The sequence below is a fragment of the Manis javanica genome, chromosome 7, assembly GCF_040802235.1.
Source record: "Manis javanica isolate MJ-LG chromosome 7, MJ_LKY, whole genome shotgun sequence".
Taxonomy (NCBI): Eukaryota; Metazoa; Chordata; class Mammalia; order Pholidota; family Manidae; genus Manis; species Manis javanica.
This window is the reverse complement of record NC_133162.1, coordinates 71,455,565-71,475,865: the sequence shown is the minus strand read 5'-3', so window position 1 is coordinate 71,475,865 and position 20,301 is coordinate 71,455,565. Positions and strand designations below refer to the sequence as shown.

General features: G+C 42.5%; 1 protein-coding gene across 6 annotated transcripts in view; it reads left to right on the top strand.

The window, feature by feature from the left end:
• Positions 1–20,301, top strand: part of GRID1 (glutamate ionotropic receptor delta type subunit 1) — a 699,381-nt gene that overhangs the window by 444,375 nt on the left and 234,705 nt on the right. For all 6 annotated transcript variants that reach the window (XM_073241118.1, XM_037003097.2, XM_037003096.2 and 3 more), the window contains one exon: positions 2,748–2,801. In XM_073241118.1, coding sequence (XP_073097219.1) covers positions 2,748–2,801 — 54 coding nt within the window. The remainder of the gene's footprint in view (positions 1–2,747; positions 2,802–20,301) is intronic.

Sequence of the window (20,301 nt, the reverse complement as noted above, 5' to 3'; positions counted from 1 at the left end):
TATTGTCCTATCCTCTAAGCATCCCTGGTCACTTTACTGGGCCCTTGGGTTCCACTGTCCCACTCCAGGACTGGACTCTAGTCTGCAGTGTCCTCATTAAATGGGGTAGCCCAATAGTCAACTCCCCCACCCCCTGCCTTTCCACGGGTCTTTGCTCAGTGGTGTTGCTTCCAAGTATCTTCAGCCCTTTTGCTCCTGGAAACCAAGAGTAGGCCTTTGACTTCAGTCTTGTTAAACTACATCTCTTTAGACTGAGGTCAGTGGTCCAGCATTCTGAGGCATTATGACACCCTCCCAGCTAAGTATCTTGTGCAGATTTGATGGGCATGAAGGAAATGCTGAGGTGTGGGGGCCGGGGCAGCCAGAGCCCAGCTATGCTACAGAGGGCCTTGGAGCACTTGGTGTCCTCTTCTCCCGCCCCTCTTCCTCCCAGGCCTCGGGCTTCTGAAGACGCTCCTAAATCTATGTGTTGAGAGGAGGGAGGCCCTGGGTGGGCAGCTGAGACCCCACCCGGACAGATTCTCCCTTCATCCTGTCTGAGGGTCGGAGGGCTCCTCACACAGCTGCTGGCCCTTATGTCCTTGTGGCTCTGTGGAGAGGACCTGGTTTATAGTTTGCAGAAGGGGCAGAAAGTGTCTTCGGGACATGGCTCCATGAAAAGCGAGGTACAGGCTTCTCAAGAGCTCCTTTCTTTCAGGTGGAGGAGAGAGGACTCTTGGAGCCTTCTTCCTGCCTTAGGGGAGGGGGCAGCCAGTGTGTTCTTAGACATAGCTCATTTATCCTGGGAAGAGGATTTCGCAGGAGGATGGCTCATGAGGAGGAGGGCTGGCGTTGCTGAAGATGTCCTCCAGGATCCGAGGATGTGGTCAAGCTGAGGAGCCCTCCGGAGCCCACAAAGAGTGGGGACAGCCACTTCCCATGTCTGCTCTCTGGGGAAGGCTTGAGACTTGTGTGGATGCCGTTCTGTGTGTGTGCTGCTTCTTGAGATGGAGGACTTAAAATATTTTATATGCCTCGGCAGACAAGAGAGAACAAGCATCATCTACATTCTAAAGATGAACAAGTTGAGACCGGAGTGGTTAAATGATGGCTGGGGGTGACAGCCCAGTCCGGACTCCTGTCACCATTTGTCTTCACAGGGGCAGTCACCCTTGCATTTCTAGGCTGCAGAAGGAGAGTCTGTGTCCTCCCTCTTGACATGGCTCAGGGAAGATCCCAATACCCACCCTCGGTATCCTGCGGGGAGCTGCCTGTAAAGGATTGGGATGCTGGAGCTGGCCCAGGCATTCCCCTGGGGCTCTTGCTGTGTCATCTGGCAAGCTTGTCCATTCCCTGTGTAGGTGAGCTTCCAACAGAACCCTCTCCGCGGTGACAGTGCAGTGACCTGGCTCCCACACATGTCTGGGTCACCGGAGGCTCCTACTTCTCTCTGCCTCATCTGTGAAGAATGAGTCAGATCTCTATGCGCTGATAAGGGAAGATGTTCTTAATATAATATAAATCGAAAATGATGTAACCTGAGGTCATGATCCCATTTTAATAAAAACTGCAGTCTGATATGTAGGTATGTACTTGCAGATATGACCAAAAACTTTTGGAAGGGAACACCTCAAACAATCTAGGGGGAGGACAAATTTGGAGGGATAAATGGGGGCATTTTCACCACTTAAGCACATTTAAAAAATGGGGCATGGGTTATGGGATAGTTGTTAACATTTTTTCAAATAAAAAGAATAATAAGCATTACATTACAAAAGTCTAAGAAAAGTAAAAATAAAATTGTGCCACAATCAGATAGCTCTCTCCCAAGTTCATGGGTGGCCTGGTTTAGTACCTGGTGCTCAGCAAGTATTTGGCACATGCTGGCTGTGAGTATCCTTTCAGGACAGGCTTGAAAACTATTGGTTCCTTCTCTTCTTTCAGTCTGTTGGCTTTCCAATTAAAAGAGGGAAAAGCACCCATAAAAACATGAGAAACAAAAAAGTAACTGGGTCCTATCTGCTCTCCTACACTTCATTCATATATTCAACAATATTCATTCATATATTAAGCACCTACTATGTGCGGATTGTAGTGTAAGGTTCTACGACATAGCTGTGACCACAACAGATGTGGCCTCTGACCTCATGGGGCCTCCAACCTGGTGAAGGAGACAGACAATAAGGTGATAACTATTGAAGCACAGAAATGGCAAATGCTGTAAAGAAAGAGAACAAAGCTCTGTAAGAGAGAATGATGGGGTTGGGGTCACTGCCCAGGAACAAGGAAGAACCAGTTCCATGGATGCCCTAGCTCTGAGCTGCTAGCTTCCCGGGTTTTGTTCAGCATGGCTGGACAAGCTGCCATAAATCCCTTGTTCCAGATTCCTGATTCTCTAGCCTTAGGCAGTGATGAGATTAATCCTGCTAAGCAGCAATCTGGAAAGGTGTTTGCAGGCGGTCTCTGAGAGGTGGTCTGGAGCGCCCCGCCTGCATCCCTGAGATGCCTGTAGGAAGTGGAGGTTCTGACCTTGCTTGGGGCTGCCATGGGAGAGCTTGGCAGGGCAGCAGGAAGTCAGATGTCTGTGTTCAAGTGATGCATCTTGTAGCTGAGGCAGCCAGAGGTGGCCCCAGGGGGATGGCATGTTTTGTAAGGAAAAAATTCTCCAGGAATGATGTGTATCAAACTTACACTCAGCAATCATCTGGTGTGCCTGCCAGCTTCTGACTTGCTTCTGTTCACGTTAATTTTCTATTTTCTCTCTGCAGGCTGTGGAGACCAACCTGGCTTCCAAGGACAGCCACTGGGTCTTTGTGAATGAGGTAAGAGCCCCAGAGTGGTGAGGGGTGCAGCCTGCACTGAGCACCCTCCTCTTGGGAAAGCTCAGGGTGATCCTTTCAGGCCCAATTCCGACTGGGAATACTGGAGTGAATTCTGAGCTCCCCTCTGCAAGACAGTCAGAGAGTTGGACCTGACCTGCTTAGGTGCTCACCTGGAGCAGGTGGCAACCAGGGGAAGACTCAAGATCTGAGTCCACGAGGAAGTTAGAAGTCAGAGAGGTGGTACAGGGTGAGGTGAGGAAGGCAGTCAGGGGTCAAGGGCTGGAGAGATTAGGTTAGAAATGGGGTCAGAGGTGTAGGGCCAAGGAATGAGGGGGGGACAGAGGCTGCATTTTATGCAGGAGGTTGAGGTTGAAGGTGCGTGCATATGTGACTGTGTGTGTATGAGAGTGTGTGAGTGTGAGTGTGTGTATGTGTGTAAGCACATGTGTTTGTGAGTGTGCATGTGTCTGAGTGTATGGGTATGTGCGTGCGTGTGTATATGAGTGTGTATGTGTGTGAGTGTATGTATGCAAAAGTGTGCTTGTGCGTGTGTGTGTGTGTGTGTGTGTATACTCCTCTGTGCAACTGTTAGCAGCAAGAGTCAGTGCAGCCATTTAAAAGGGGTAAATGGGGAGCAGTCCCACTGGTTTGGGCCCTGGGAGGAATGGAAACACTCAGGTGTCACCGCATCCTGGTCTACTCTTCACTAATGACACCCCAAGTGTCCCTGGCTTTCTCCACAATGCAGGTACTTCATGGTAGCTGTTACCTCTTTGCTCTCAAGAGGAAGAACCTCCCCATGGAAAAGGAAACCAAGAAAGGGGGAGGTCACTTCTGGAGGAGGGCAAACCTAACCGGGGACAGTCACATGACTGGTGTCCACTAATGTGGAAGCACATTAGTCTTCACTAATGGCACCCCAAGTGTCCCTGGCTTTCTCCGCAATGCAGGTACTTCATGGGAGTGGCCTGTAACCACATGCCCTAGCTTTTCTGAAGAATACCCCCTGCCTATGCGCCCATTCAGGCAGCATGGACCAGGGTGGCTGGTGTAGCCCCGCCTGCTGCTGGCAGAACTAACTCCAGATGGTTCCTAGTGTGCACTTTCATCAGGGCTGTGGCCTTCAGAGGCTCTTGAATTAACTCATCAATTTCTAATGGCCTCATTCTAGAAGGGGCAGGGTTTTTTAGGTAGGTAATTTGTTCTTTTATGGTATGTGTTTCTTCATTAGCCCAGTGCTGCTCTGTATGGTAGAAAGAGTTTTGGGTGGATTATTTTAATAATTTTTCAGAAAGTATCAGATAGAAACTGCTTGCAAGGCCCACTTTTCATGGTTTTCCTCCATAAATTCACATCTTATTAGTTCCACCTCATAGGCCAGTTGGAGACATTTAGGGCGGCTGCCCATTTACCTTGGGGTGTGGACGGTTGTGCTGGTAATTAGGAGAAGGGGCATTATGGCCACCTCCCCGTTCTTCAGAGCCTGCTGGAGGCCTCCTTAGGTTTCTGGAAAGTTTTGATCCTCTGGGCTTTGTCAGCTTCTCTACAGGTTCTTCAAAACCCAGTTTCCTTGGTTCCAGAGAAAGGATGTGTCCCTTAAGGAAAATGTCTGGTGCTAGCTTAATTTTTTGGTGACTCCTCCAAATTGCATAGCCAGTGTCTCTATGTTGCCAGTCTTCAAAAAGTTCTCCATTTATACATTTCTAACCTGTTTCCTTTTTCCTCCCCTGCATCCCAACCCACCCCCAGGGCCCTCTATTTGTCCCCCCTGACTTCTTCTTCTGGGCTGGGGTTAACTTCTGGTCTGTGAATAGTGCCCCAGGACATTGCTTGGGCAGCTGGAACCCAGGGTGTCCTTAGTGTCCCCAGGGCTCAAGTGAGGGCACACTTGTCAGAGCCACATGAGAACAGCCTCACCCAAGAGGACACTGTGCCCCGCCCCAGTCAGCAGCATTCTGTGGGCCAGCACACCACTCATGTGACTGTCACTGGCTAGGTGTGCCCTCCTCTGGAAGTGACCTCCCCCTTTCTTGGTTTCCTTTTCCATGGGGAGGCTCTTCCTCTTGAGAGCAAAGAAGTAACAGCTACCATTTCTTGATCACCTATTATAGATCAGGCACTTGTCAGGTTATTTTATATTTGGTATGATCCTTAACAATCATGCAGAACAGCTATCATCCCCATTTTACAGATGGATAAAGGAGGCTCGAGAGCTCAAATCATTTGCCTAAGGTCATATAGCTATTAAATGGTGCATTGGGATTCTGTATGTCAGACTGTCAGGCTCCAAAGCCCTTTCCATCAAGTTATACTATCATGCACATGGCTGTGGCAATGATAGTTAACCTGTGGTCAGGATCTGATTCAATATGCACACCAATGGGGACACTCTCAAGCTGGCCTTGGTGTTAGCTCGTAGACATTCTTGAAGTCTGTGATCTGAAGGTGATCTTCTTGCAGAGCTCTGATCCTTAGGCCCCAGTGTGGCCTCTGGTTAATGATTGAGATATTCTCTGAATTGCATGTAGTCTTACCCTTAGGAGCTAGTCATATTCATAACTGCTATGGCCTGTTACAGCAGGGCCCTGTTGGAAACAAAAGTCCTCTTATTCTTATGATGGGTCTGCATTCCAGGCTCTATCCAAATATGGAGCCACAGAAACAGTTTCCCATTTGCTTTTCTGTTTATCGTATGTGATGGCTGGGATAAAATAAGGCGGGAATAAAAGAGTTGAGTTAGACATTTGGTGACTCCATCACGGTTTCCAGAACTCAGCACTACAGCTGGGGTCCCATCTTCTCAATTCCTTAGCTGCTCCCCATTTCCCTGGAGTTAGTTCAGTCCATAAGAAAAGCTCAGGTCTGTACCTCCTCCCCCATCTTTTCCCAGGAGGCCTGCACTAGGGTCCCCAGATCCACCCCTGCTTCCCTCCTTCCTCCTAGTCTCTGTCTTCTGGTTTCTCCCTCTATATTTGACTTGCTCAATGTATTTTCCTGCATTCATGATAAACACTCAAGGGCACATGATTTTGTTTGCTTTCTCAGTGGTTTCTTAATACATCTGCCCCCTCACTGGTGAATATTGGTGCTGCATGTTACAGGCCTGTTTTATTTAGAGAAGAGGTAATTGGATGCAGAGTATGTGAGTATGTGTGCCGCACCAACAATTTTCACAGCTCTCCAGACTCCACTGTGGGGATGCTGGCAAGCAGATGTGCTTTGGGTAGAAACTATATTTTCATTGACTAAGTAACCTGTTAGTTTGGAGGAGGGTAAGGGATTTGAAAGCACTTGTGGAAAGCAAATTGAACCATTAATCAAGGTGGCTACTAAGTTCTGAGTCCTGTGAGGACATGGCCAGAATCCAGCTCACCACTGAGTCCCCAGTGCCAATGCAAAGAGTAGTTTCTTTAAAAGGTTTGATTGAAGGTTGAAGACAGGTCTGTGTACAAAGAGTAGAGCAAATTGTCTTAAAGAACACTCCCCAGTCGGCCTCCAAGAAAAGACAAAAGTGATAATTACGATCTGAGGCTCAGGGACAGAGAGAACCACTCTGGGTTCTTCATCAGAAGCTGACAGTTTAGGACCAGTCAGATTTAACTCTGGATAAGTGAGGTGGCTTCCAGAACCTCTTTTTCAGCTCGGCAGGACTGCTTCCTCTCCTGTAGCCTTCAGCACTTCCCAGATGAGCCAGCGCTCCACACAGCTGTCCACACTGCTAGTGGAATCTGGATGTAGAGAATTCCCTTCCTATGAGACTCTGGATCCAGGCAAGAGACATGCAACTCGTAGTCTGGCCTCTTGGGAACTTTTTGGAGGAAATTCTTTTATGGAATATGTAGCTAACTCTCCAGCCTCTTTCAGAACTAAGTGTGATGGGGACTTGAAGTGCACCATTTGTTTCTGGACAGCTCTTGTTAGACTTGTTTTTCTAGACATGGAACCAAAACACACTTTGATGAAAATAATTTAAGATCATTAAAAAGCCATGCAGAAGCAGATCCATAACCCTTGCACTTAGGTTTTTAGGTTTTCCTCAGTGAGTGAAGCTCTGAGCTGTACTATGTGGAGAAGGCAGAGTCAGCAGACCCTTGGCACCCCTGCCCAATTTCCAGCATATGTCAATGATTCCCCCGCCCCACACACAACCCCATGTCCATTCCAGACCTAGCCTCTGAGCTCTGGACCCAGAGATCCAGACACCTTCTTGACTCAGCCTCATGGAAGCCTCATGACCACCCCCAGCTCAGGGCATCTCTCCCTGAACTCATCATCCTCGCCCGAACCCAGTTCTCACTCAGTGCTCCAGCTTCAGGGCCAGTATCCCCATCTTCTGGCTGGCTTCCTAGCCAAGGGATAAAAGCCCCATCATGCTCCCTGCCTCAGAACCTACTCCAGGGGGCCCCTTACTCATTTATTTCCCTTCTGCTCACTATCCCATGGCTCATCCCTGCAAGCAGAGAAGTGACTTGTTTCCTATGTTTATTTTCCTCTACTGGCTCTGGGTCTTTGCCAGGATTTCCCTTTATGCTGGCATACCCTTCCTGAATCTGATTGACAAGGACTTACCTTACCTTTCTAAACATCTCCTCTGCCAAAAGGTCTTCCTGGATTTCCCCATTAGAGTTATTCATTCTCCTGCCATCATGTACTTGTCTCAGCTATCATGTATCGTTTGGGGACTAGATGCATGTGTCTGATTGTCCAAACAGCTTGTAAGTGAGAGCTGGACCTCTTTTCTATCAGGCTTCTGAATGTCCCCAGCAAGAGGGGGCTCACACACTGAGGAGATGCTGGTTTAACGGCTGCTCCTGCCTCCTGCATCCTCGCCTTGTCTCTGCTTGTCTAATTGCCTACTCACGGAGGAGGTGGCATTTACGACCATCCCCAGTTCTTTGTGGACTCAGTAGGCTGCCATCCTGCTCTGTGTGCTACACCATCAGTACCTCCTGTTCCCTGTGCCTGTGCTAAGAGTCCCATGGGGTACAAGCTCTTCCTCTGAGCTGCATGCGTGCTCCCCTTGGTCTTGGCTGGTCTTGGACCAAGGCCAAGTAGCAGAGCAGCCAGGGAGGAGGGCAGAGGAAGCACTGACAGTCTCCAAATTTTAATGGGGAGACATGGTCTGCTAATTCATAGATGCTTTGTAGAAAAAGGAATCTGTGATCAAAGAGGGTAGACTTTAGCAGCAAGAAACAGGCCTCTCCTGCAGGCATCTTTGGTCTTTATGCATGCTGTGCTTTCCAAGGATGAGGCAGAGCACACTGTCTTCCACGTGCATTTATGTTGCAGACATACTCATGTACTATTTCTTGTGCTCACCTCTGCACTTGAATAGCTTGTTGGCAGGCAGTGGAGTGTCAGGGCCCATAGGGTAGAGTGGCCTCCACATGACATACAGGTTGTTCGTGAGCTGACTTCAGAGCCCTCTCTGGTCCTAGTTCCTGCCACCTCATGCCATACAGAGCTGCTCTGACTGTATCCTAAGACATGTCTGCCACCCCCAGCACAGTGTCAGCACAGTGTCATCCCCGTGTCTGTCGGATCTCTTCGGCCCCATCTGCCCAGAATGCTCTCCTCTTGTTTCCTTAAGGCCTCAGCCCCTACCTTGTCAGTTTCACTGGTTTGCCACCAAAAAATGCCCCATGAAGATCATCTGGGTGCAGACTTTGGCCTGTCCCTGAGGGGACTTCTGTCAGTAGCCCAGAGAATTTCATTCCAGACTTCTAAATCTTCCCTACCCCCAAACACCCACTGAGTAAAATAAATGATAGTGAGATTAGGTTATACATGTATAATAAGGGGGGAAGAAATGCTAATGTGCTAATTGAAGAAGTAAGAAAAAAGACCGTGATATGAATGCTGAATAGTTTTTAAGATATCTCTATTTGGGACATAGAGAGAGGGAGGGAAAATATTCAATATTTTCTTCTTTTCATTTCTAAGATTCCAACTCTGTTTGGATATTAAGTCTCTGTACCATTTACCATCTACAAATTTAATTTAGTAACACTCAAAACCAATTATGTTTGCTGTAATCGATTCACTTGTTTCTTTCCCCACCTCCACTGAGGAGTCCTTGAGGACAGGGGACCACATTTAACCACTTTTGTAGCACTAGCTGAGAACCTAGGGCAAGGAGTACAATTGCCATTTACCAGACATTAGATGGAGCCAAGCACTGTTTTTGAGAAACCGTTTTTCTTTATTTTTTACTTAGAAATTAACAGCTCAATTGAAGTTTAATTTATGTACAATAAATGCACATAATTCAGTGTACAATTTACATTTGGCATATGTATGCACTCATAAAACTGTAACCTTGATGAAGAAAATGAATATCTCCATCACCCCCAAAGTGTCCTAGTGCCCCTTTGTTATCCCTCCCCCGCCACTCACTACTGCTCTGTTCCTGGCACTATATTCGTATTTTCTAGGGTTTTATAGAAGTGGAATCATTCAGTATATACCCCCTTTTCTGTTTTGCTATGTCTATTTCCCTGTAAAGAATTCTTTGAGATTTGTCTATATTCCAGTGTATAGCAATAGTTCTTTTTGTGTTTATTGATGAGGAGTATTCAAATGTATGGGTCCATCACAATTTGAATATCCATTTATCCTAGATTTCTGGTGATTACAAAAATGACTGCTATGAATGTTCATGAGCAAGTCTTTGTATGGACACATGCTTTCATTTTCTTGGGTACATATTTGCAAGTGGAATTGCTGGGGCATAAAATAGCTCTAAGTTTAACTTTTCAAGAAACCTCCAAGTTGTATGAGAATTCCAGTTACTCCACATCTTCAGTACTTGCTTTGAACAGAGTTTTGATATTCAGCCATTGAAGTGGTATGTAATGGTACCTCATTCTGGTTGTAATTTTAATTTCCCTAAGAATTAATGATACTGAGCATCTTTCCATGTGTTTATTTGCCATGTCTATGTCTATCTTCCTTAGGGGGGAAGGTGAGATTATTGATTGGAGAACTTTATTTCTCTTTAGTGCTTTAAACTTCCCCTTCAGTGACATAACAGCATCCCCCAGATTTTGATATGTTGTGTTTTCACTGTTATTCATTCTAAAATATGTTTTGTACTACCTTTTGATTTTTTTCATTGACCCATGGGTTGTTTAGAAGTATGTTATTTAGTTTCCAAATATTTGGGGATTTTTCAGTGATCTTTCTCTTATTGATTTTTTTATTTAGTTCCATTATAGTCAGAGAATATAGTTTCTATACTTGATTCCTTTTACATTTGAGATTTATTTGATAGTCCTGTATATTGTCTTTTTTGATAATATGTTTTATGTGTACTTGGAAAGGATATGTAATCTTTTGCTGTTCTGGGAATGTTCTATAAATGTCAATTAGGTCAATTTAGTTGATAGTGTTTTTTATGTCTTCTGTGTCCTTGGTGATTTTTTTTTTTTTGTCTATTTATTTTATCAGTTACTGAAAGAGGAGAATCAAATATTGAACTTGTGAGTTTTCCTTTTTCTCCTTGCAGGTATATCAGTTATTGCTTAATATAATTTGAAGCTCTGTTACAAGAGGCATGAATGTTTAGGATTTTTAAGGCCTTTTGATTAATTGATCTGTTATCTTTACAAAATGACCCTCTTTATCCCTTTGCTGTGAAATGTACTCTGCTCTGAAATATACTTTGATATTACTGCAGCTATGACAGATTTATTGTGACTAGTGCTAGCATAATATATTTTTTTATTCTTTTACTTTGAATCTACTTGTTTCTTTATGTTTAAAGTATATCTCTTGAAGACCATTGATACTTGGATCTTGCTATTTTATCCATTACAGCACTCTGCCATTGAATTGAAGTGCTTAGATAATTTACATTTAAGGTGAGTATTGATCTGGTTAGTTGAAGGTGGAGTTCTGGAAGCCAAGTGAAGGGAGAGATCCTTCATGTCAAGTGCTACTGCCCTGAGGATGTGATGACCTGGGGGTTAAATGTTGGGAAAGGGTTGGAGGACCAAGACCCCAGGTCATTCACCTTATAGCATTTCATTTCACGATACAGTAACAGAGGCTCAGAGAGATGGGTTGACTTTTCATCATCACTTCATCAGTAAGTGGCAGATTAGGATTTGTATTTAGGTGTGGTGACTCCAAATTAAGAAAATGTATACCCAGTGCTACACTGCCTCTCTTTTCCTTTCTTCCTCACACTCAGTACTAACTGAATGCTAAATACATACTGGGAAAACAGCTATATTTGATTTTTATTCATACTTTGGAAGCAGTTATATATAGTTCTTGCAGTAGAAAGTTTTACTATAAAATTTTTACTATTATTTATTAGATTTCTTCCCTTTATCTTATTTTACATATTAGCATCTTGCTTTTTAAATTCCCTGGAGAAGATGAAAGACCCCTGCAAAAGCCCACACAAATAAACTGTTGGATGTCACATGAGTAGTATCTGAAGGGAACAAACCGTATTTCCTAAAAATGTACTTCCATTCATTAATCAGAATATATCTATTTTCTTTCTTCAGCCCAAAAGGAGTTTGTGACATTTAACACTTATGATTACAGATATATGAAGAAATCATTATATAATATCATTCTTCAGCCCTTTACATGGTCCCATGGGGAGGATACTTGGAGCTGCACCAGCAGTGGGTTTGGGGAGCTGTATTGAGAAAGTGGTGGTGCACTGTTGTGTTTTAGACCAGTCTTTGGGAACACACCATGGATATGATTTGGCTGCAGTGTTTACTACTTTTTTGACTGGAGGCAAAGCCTTTTACTACCTTCCTTGTGCTTTATTTTCCTCATCTGTTCACTGGGGTTCATGATGGCTGCCTCATAGGAAAGTTGTGAAGATTAAATGACTCACCGGAAGTGACCCTTCACGGGGTCTGGCATAGAGCAAGCACTCTTATTTTAAAGGGCAACTCCTCTTATTGATTAGTGCTTATGAATCACTAATGTCCTATGGGAAATCTTTGAAACTTTCCAAAGCTTCATCTTCGGAATTTAATCAAGGAAACACCCAGATTTAAGGAATTGAGGTGCTTGTCTTTATGAGGAGGGCAGGGCATGATTCATCACTGGGAAGAACCTGAATTGCAGCATTTATAACTGTGTTTGCTGGGACCCTAGTTCTCCCTCCCTCTGCCCTCCCTCCCTCTGCCTTTCAAACTCCTGCACTTCCTTTGAGAGTCAGCCCAAATTACCCTCCCCCCACTTTGCAACTCCTATTGGTTTCTTTCATGACCTTTCCCTTTTCCAACACTCCAGTGAACTAAGGCTGTGATTCCTCGCTGGTCCTTAACTTCTTCTTCCGTGTCCTGTCTCCTTGCTGGGATATATAACTCTTGACAATCTAGCATTTATGTATCATACATGTACTGAACATCTAAGTCACTAGGGATGCTCAGGAGAATTTGAGAGATATATTACTCACCCTCAGAGAGCTTGTAGTGTCATGTTAGAAACATGTGCCTGGATTGCTAAACTACAGTGAGGAATGGTTGAATGAACCAATTCAAATCCTCTGCAATTTGTAGTCAAGTTCAAGCTCCCTGTAGATAGAACAGCTCAGCGAGACTCCAACCATTGCTGTTGAATCAGACTCCACGGTTTAGATGTGAGTCAATTGTTCCCAACAAGTATATTGCCATTTTGCAGAGTTTTGACAGAAGAATGCTTGGGAAAAAGGGAATTCTGACACTCAGGGAGATTTAAAAATAGCATTAATTACCACGTGCAGCGAATGTATCTGAAAACTAAAGGTTGGTATCTTTACCTTTCTGCATTCCTATCTGTCGCTCTTTCCACAAATGGATTCTGATGGATTCAGATGAACTTGCTGCTTGTGCCAGAAAGCCCCTATTATTTGTGCCTTCTACCCTGTTATTATACCTCCTTTGCCAGGCTGGATAATCATTATGCACCACACGGAGAGGCGAGAAGCAAGTAAGTGCATGCATACACACACGCACATACACACATAAGGCTGCTGCCTTCACGCACAGCATGGGGGAGAGCAGGCCCCTGGTGGAGATCCTTAGGAGGGTCCTTGCAAACTGGAACATGGAAGCAGAAGTGGAGGCAGGAGGCAGTTCAAACCACCAGACTGACGTGTGAAGGGTCTTAAATGATCCTTGTGGGCTCATAGAGACAGTAGGCTCAGCTTTGGTTCTTTTTTCCACTGTTTCAAACTTTAAGAGTCAGCCTCAAACTAGAGGATCTTATGTGCACTGGGGCAGCCTGTCTCTTGTTGCTGGTTGAAGAATCCCAAATCATTTTGTGCAGTTCCAGAAAGAGGAGTGAGGAAACCTTTCATTGTCAACGATCAGAACTAGGAGGCTATTTCCTGTAGCCCTGGAGATGGGCTTTTTGGCTGCTGAGGCAATGAGGGGCTGAGCAGCCAGGTGCTGTCACTAGCATGCCTGGCATTGTTGCTGAGCTCAGAGTGAGGTTCTGGGTCAAGAACTGCTGAAGAGCCCACCTTGTGAGGCCAGGGGGGTCTGAACAGCTTCCTCCCTACTCAGATCTCTGCCTGTTTCCTGTAGGACATTGCAAGAACAGTGAGCCACCTGGTTGCCCTCAGAAGCAAGGAAACTCACATTGTTGAGTACCTACTGCCAGGCCCTCCTTTGAATGCCTTGCAGATTTTATTTCAAAACAAATGAAATCTATCCATGTTACCCCATTTAAAAGGATGACAGGATATTCAAACCTATTTTAATGGAATAGCTTCCTCCTTGCCCTCATGAAGACTGTGCCAAGGTCAGTCATAGAAAGTTATCTCAGACACTCAGGAAGTTGCAGTTCACTTCAGGTCTCAAGCTTAGGCTTGGTGATTTTTTTTACTTTGAGTCTGAGAGGTCCCATGCTTGGGACCCAGGCTGCCTAAATAGCCACTAGCCAATCTTCTGATATCCCACCTGGGTATCAGGGGATGGGTAGTCTCACAAGCTCCTTTTCTGTACCCTTTCATCTCTTCCAGAAGCTTCCTGGCTCGGGCCACTTTGACCACTCCCATTCTCTTAGCCACAGAAGCTTCCTGGCCAATCATCTTTGTCAGTTCACCTATTCACTGAAAGAAAATATCTTGGGAGAAGGAACAGCACAAACTTCCTAGAGCATAGCATGTTGCTTACCTCCGTATGGATGTGTGTGGACATGTGTATATTGGAGGGGAAGGGGCAGCGATGGAAGGAAAGCAGAGAAAAATTGATCTTATTCTTTCTGATCCTTCTACAATAGTAAAACAAAATACAAATTAATGTACTAGTGAATTACCCTTTCAAACAGCCTTATATATGTAGTTTATTTTGCCACACTGAGGTTTTTCTTTCATGTTCAGTTTTGTGTCCTAATGTTTTCAGTTAATAATATATCATTAACAGTTCGTCATGTCGGTAGATAGCACTTGAGATAACACTTAATGGCTTTAGAGTAGTCTGTCATTTGAAGGAATCATAACTTATGAGAGCTGTCTCCATTTTTGGAAACTTAGATTGGTTAATGCTATTGTAAGTAATGCTTCAGTCAACATCCTTCTACCCAGATCTGCTGTCTCTGGTTCCTTATTATGGTAAAAATACTGTTTCAAAGTGCGGGAACTCTGCAGAGTGCCTGTCTCATCCCATTCTTAGGTCTTGTGAATATGAATATGAATAATTAACATTTTTTGTTTGTATCAATATTATGAATGAAAAAAGGCCAAATACATTGCTTTAATGTGTGGTTCTTTGCAAAAAATAAAAACACAGTTTTTTTATCATAATTATTTCTAATTTTGTGATTTGGTTGCTCATGTCCTTCTGTAGATGTTACAGTCTTTTGTTACATGACTCAATCCTTACAACCTCTGGGAGAGGTATTATTAATACTAGAGGAAAGATAGTGAAATTGAGGCTCAGAAAAGTCTTAAGGCATCACAACTGTACAAAGACAAGCTGGAACTTTAAGGTAAAGTTGGTCACATTCCAAAGCCTGTGTTATTTCTGTGAAGCCCTGCCTTTGAACCAACCCAATCCTACCCTAGTGGGAGATACATGTTGATTTATGTCTTTTAAGGGTCAAAGTTTCTGTACCTAGCTAAGTAAATCTTCCAAAGTATTATATTGGATTAGATCATTTTAATTCCTGAATCAAAACTTGGATTTGTAATTTCAGGTGACAGAATTTTCTATTAACCTTAGTTAATAAACAGAAAAGTCATGAAACTTACCCTAATTTTTATCCAATAGAAGGCAATGAGCAAGGTCAAAGGGTCCATGGAAGACCCACACAACATAAAGTAGCTTTTATGATTAAATGCAAGGAATCCTTCCCAAGGCCCTGGCTCTGGTTTTCTGGGTTCTTCAGTGGTCCCAGGGAAGACCCTCCAAGAAGACCTGCCATGAGGACCATGCACCCTCCTTACTCTTGGGGGGAGTGGCACCACATCCAAGTTCTCTTTTTCCCTCAAAGTAATGTTTCTCACTAAACCCTCTTTTCTTCGATTTCAACTCTTCTGGACTTTTTTTTATATCCTCCTTGTGGGTGAGAATTTTGAGAGACAAGAAATTGAATCTCAATCATCTCCCTTGGCCAGTCTGCATGTGCACCAGACACTTCACTGTGGAATTCCATGTCATTAAAACTTGGTGTCTCCAAGGGAATCTCCACTTTAGCCCAATGGTTCAGTTTAGTGTAAAATGCCCTCTCCTCCCCCGAACATCGGCTTCAGGAAGAGAGGCTCTATTACCCATTAGGGTTTCTTTACATCAGCTCACAAGACACCGTCCTGGGAGGGATGTTCATCCCACGTGAGAAGTAGTCACTGTAACGATTCACTAGAACTGGAAAGTGCAGTGACAATGGGGAGGTGAAATGACAGACAGACATCTTATAACTGGGCTTTTGCTTGGAGTGTAAAATGATAATTTGTGAAAAGGATGTAAGGAGATTCTGTGGCATCTGCTACTATAAGGATTTTGGCCTTTATTCTGAGTGAGCCAAGGAGCCACTGGAGTAGTTTGAGCTGAGGAGTAGTGTAATCTGAAATATGTTTCAAGGACCACACTGACTTCTGTGATAAAAATACACTGGGGAGTTATGGTAGAAAGGGAAGAAAAAATGTTGAAATATTAGGGCCTTTAGTGAGAGATGGACTGGGATGGTATGAGCAGACGAGGTAAGATGTGCTCAGTTTCTGGAATTTTGAAGGTAGGACTCACAAACATTGCTGATCAAACTGACGTACAGAGAGGGCAAATGACTTGCCCAAGGGCAGGTACCTAGCAACTGTTTAAAGCAGGAGAAGGGAAATGGAGGTTTTAGGGGAGGTTGAAGTGAGTGAGATTTTATGTAGGGTGCTCTGGATTTGAACAGAGGCAGTCTGGCTTTAATGCCTACACTCTTACTACTTTACAAACTTTTGATGTATAATTGATATTAAAAGTACTGCATAATTTGATGAATTACAGCTTGGAGTTTTGACATATACACTTGAATACACATGTGTATTACCCACAGAAGTTTCTTCAGACCCATGTAATCAGTTTCTACCTCCACCCAATCCAGGAAACCTCTGATCTATTTTCTGTCCATATGATTATTCTGCATTTTCCAGTGTTTTGTATGAGTGGAGTCATACAGTATGTATTCTTTTTTGTCCAGCTTATTTCAACATAATTCTTTGAGATTCATTCATGTTATTGTGTGTATTGATGGTTAATTTTTGTATGTGGTGTGAGGTAAAGGTTGAGGTAAAATTTTATTTTATTTTAGCACATGGATATTTAATTGTTCCAGCACCATTTCCTGAAAATAATCTCCTTTTCTCTTTGGATCTTTTGCTGAAAATTAATTGGCCTTCAGTGCTGGATCTATCCCTAGATTCTCTCTAATGTTCCATTGACCTAGATGTCTACCTTTACACCCATGCCACACTGTCTTTATAATTGTAGCTTTCATAGTTAGTCTTGAAATCAAGTGGTGTATGTGCTATACCTTTTTCTCTTAAAAAGTTGCTATTACCTTTTTACATGCTTCAGATTTTCACAGGGCTGGGACTAGGGTGAGGCAAGTGATGCACCTAAGGTACAAAATTTAGGGAAGAACTTACTCTCAAGTTTGTGCAGGTGCGTCACCCTAGTTGTGGCTCTGCATTTACACATAAATTTCAGAATCAACTTGTCAGTTTCTAGAAAAAGCCTGCTAGGATTTTAAATTCAATTGTGTTGAATCTAGAGATAATTTGAGAGAGAATTGAAAGCTTTACACTATTGAGTCTTCTGATCCATGAACCAGGTATATATTTTCATTTATTTATATCCTCCTTATATTTTCAGCAATGTTTTACAGTGTTAAATGTTCTGGTCTTGTTAAATTCATCCCCACATATCTCATATTTTTGATACAACTGTAAGTGGTGTTGCTTTTTCAATTTAAATTTGCATTTGTTTGTTGCTAGCATGTAGAATATACGGTTGATTTCTGAATATTGAGCTTATATCTGACAGACAACTTTGCTAAATTCACTTATTAGTTGTAGTGACTTTCTCTTGTAGATTTCCTCAGAATTTCTATAGAGACAATCATGTTATCTGTGAATAAAGACAGTTATACTTCTTCCTTTCCAATCTGGATCTCTTTTCTTTCTTTTTCTGCCTATTGCATTGGCTAGAACATCCAGTATAGTGTTGAATAGAAATAATAAAAGTACACATCTTTGCCTTTTTCCTGTTCTTATGGGAAGATACTCAGTTTTCTACCATTCATTATGATGTTAGGTATAGGCTGATTATAGATACTGTTAAAATGGTTAAAGAAGTTTTGTTTTATTCCTAGTCCACTGAGGGATTTTTAGCATGATTGGAAGTTAGATTTTGTCAAATGTACTTTATCCATCTATTGAGATGATGACATGGTTTTTCTTTTTTCCCTTGTTATGTTGATACTGAGAAATAAACTGACTCATTTTCAAATGTGAAACCAACCTCACAGTTCTGGTATAAACCATACTTGATCATGATGTCTCTTTTCTTTTTCAGTTAGCTAAAATATTTTAAAGAAATTTTATATCTGTGTTCTTGAGGAATGTTAGTTTATAGTTTTCTTATCTTATAAATCCTTTTGTCTGATTTTAGTATCAGGGTAGTACTGGCCTCCTGGAATGAGCTGTGATATATTTCCTTCTGTTTCATTTTCTGAAAGAATTTGTGTAGAATTGATGTTATATTTTCCTTAATTGTATCTAGAATTCATCAGTGAAAATAGCTAAACCTGAAAGCTCTCTTTTTCACCCCTCTGCCATAGAAAGATTCTTGACAGTAAATACATTTTTTTTTAGTAGATATAAGGATATTTAGGTTATCTTTTTTTTTTTCTGAGTGAGGTTTGATAGTTTGTGCTTTTCAAGAAAGTTGTCCATTTCATTTAAGTTCTTTGTAGTTCTGGTCTGTTTGTGATAATTTCTCCACCTTCTGTTTTTTATTCTTTAAACGTGCCATTTCACTGACTATGGTTTGCCTTGTTTCTAAATGAGAGGTCAGTTTGCATTCTTACCTTTATTTCTTGCTGCATATTGGATCTTTTTCCTTCGGCTGCTTTTAAGATTTTTCTTTTTCTCTCTGATTATGTGTCTAGGTGTGGATTTCCACAAATTTAAAAAAATGTTTGATTTTTTTCCCACTCACTGTTCTCTCTATAATTCATCTTGGAGATTTCTTGTTTGGACACTTACCAGTTCATTTATTTTTCTCCTACAGTGTTTTATCTGCTATTACTTTCATTTAGAGCATTTTTCATCTCAGACAGTTCATCTTTCATTTGCAGAAATTCAGTGTGTATCTTTTATTTCTCTCTCTAGCATGTACATACTTTCCTCCACCTTCTTGACCATATGGTGTGTGTTGATAACATAATATCTATTTTAATGTCCTATTCTACTAATCCTAACATGATTTAGTTCTGGACCTGTTTCCAATGATCGATTTTTCTTCTCATTATGGGTCATATTTTCCTATTTCTTTGCATGCTTGATAATTTTTGATTAGATGCCTGACATTGTGAATTTTACATGGTTGGTTGGTTGATTCCTTTTTTCCCTTTAAATGTCCCCCAACCCTACTGCAAACACAGTTAAATTACTTTGGAGCATTTAGATTTTTCAAGACATGCTTTGAAGCTTTGTTAGGCAGGTCAAAACCAGTCTCAGTCTTAAACAGTCTGTTGCTAATGTGACCAATGATAGAAAACTGTTAAGTCTGACTGTAAGTCTGGGGAGAGGAAATCCCAAGGCAAAATACCTCTAAAAATAGAAATCAGTCAAAGAGAGAAATAAAGTTTAAAACCTGTTTATTGCTTACAAACTGCAGTCCAGCACTGTCTTTCTCCCTGCTCTGGAAAAAGCAAGCAAGCAGGCCCCTCCCTTTACCCTCTCAGGGTTAGACACACCCTCAGTTGCCTAGGTAATTACCCATTGACATGGAGATGAACTTCTCTCCACCCCTGAGGATATGCAAATGTACCAAAGCCAGGCGAGATACTCTGGAAATGTTACACTTTTACCCACACTGATCCTTTCAGGTTGTCCTTTCCCTGGACTCAGGTAGTTACCTCACACACACACGTACTAATCAATATTCAGCTGAAGACTCAAAGGGAACTTTCTCCAGAATTTCTGGAGGGCAGTTTCTGTGTAGCTTTCTTTTCTCTGGAATTCTGCCTTATAAATTCCAATTGCGCTGGCCTTCTCAAAACCCAAACTCTGTATTCAACTCATGGAAACCATTAATCTCAGCCTTGTTTTCCCCTTCCTCTGCTGCAACCTAGAGAATCTCTCTAAGCAGTAAGTTCAGGCTCATCTAATTTGTTTATTTTCTCCTGGGTATCACTGTTCAGTTATGCCAGTTGTCCAGTGTCTGAAAAGTGTTGTTTCATGCACTTTGTTTGGTTTTTAGTTATTTAAGGTGAGAGTTAAGTTCATCACGGTCAGCATATATACCCTTAATTACCATGCTATGTATCCTCTATTATTCTGACTTTATATTTTCAGATCTTTACACTTGGGTCTACACAGTTGGATCCAACTCAGATGCAATGGCCTTGATATGTTGAACACAGGGTTAAAAAGTTCAGAAACAGCTACTTCAGGGCTCTGGGCCATGCAATTTTATTTTCAAATCATCTTTGGAATTTTTTTTTGGCTGTATTTCAGGATTTTAAATTACAAATGCAATTAAAAATTATAATTTTCTGCTGGCTCCATAGGGATAAAAAAGCCATGAGGTGTTAATGTGAAACATAAGGTCTCATTTTCCTAGTGGTAGGGATAGTTGTGCACAAATAAAAGCAGATTTAAATATTCTCCCGAGACGAACAAATAGGCAGGGCAAACAAAATAATTAAAGTGGTTTGTAGCAAGCAAGCAAATGAGTGCCACGAAGGATCAGCCACTACTATATTTATTTTTCTGTTTGAATATCTGCTTGGGGAGTAAGCTGCACATTGAAACTCCAACCAGCTTTTA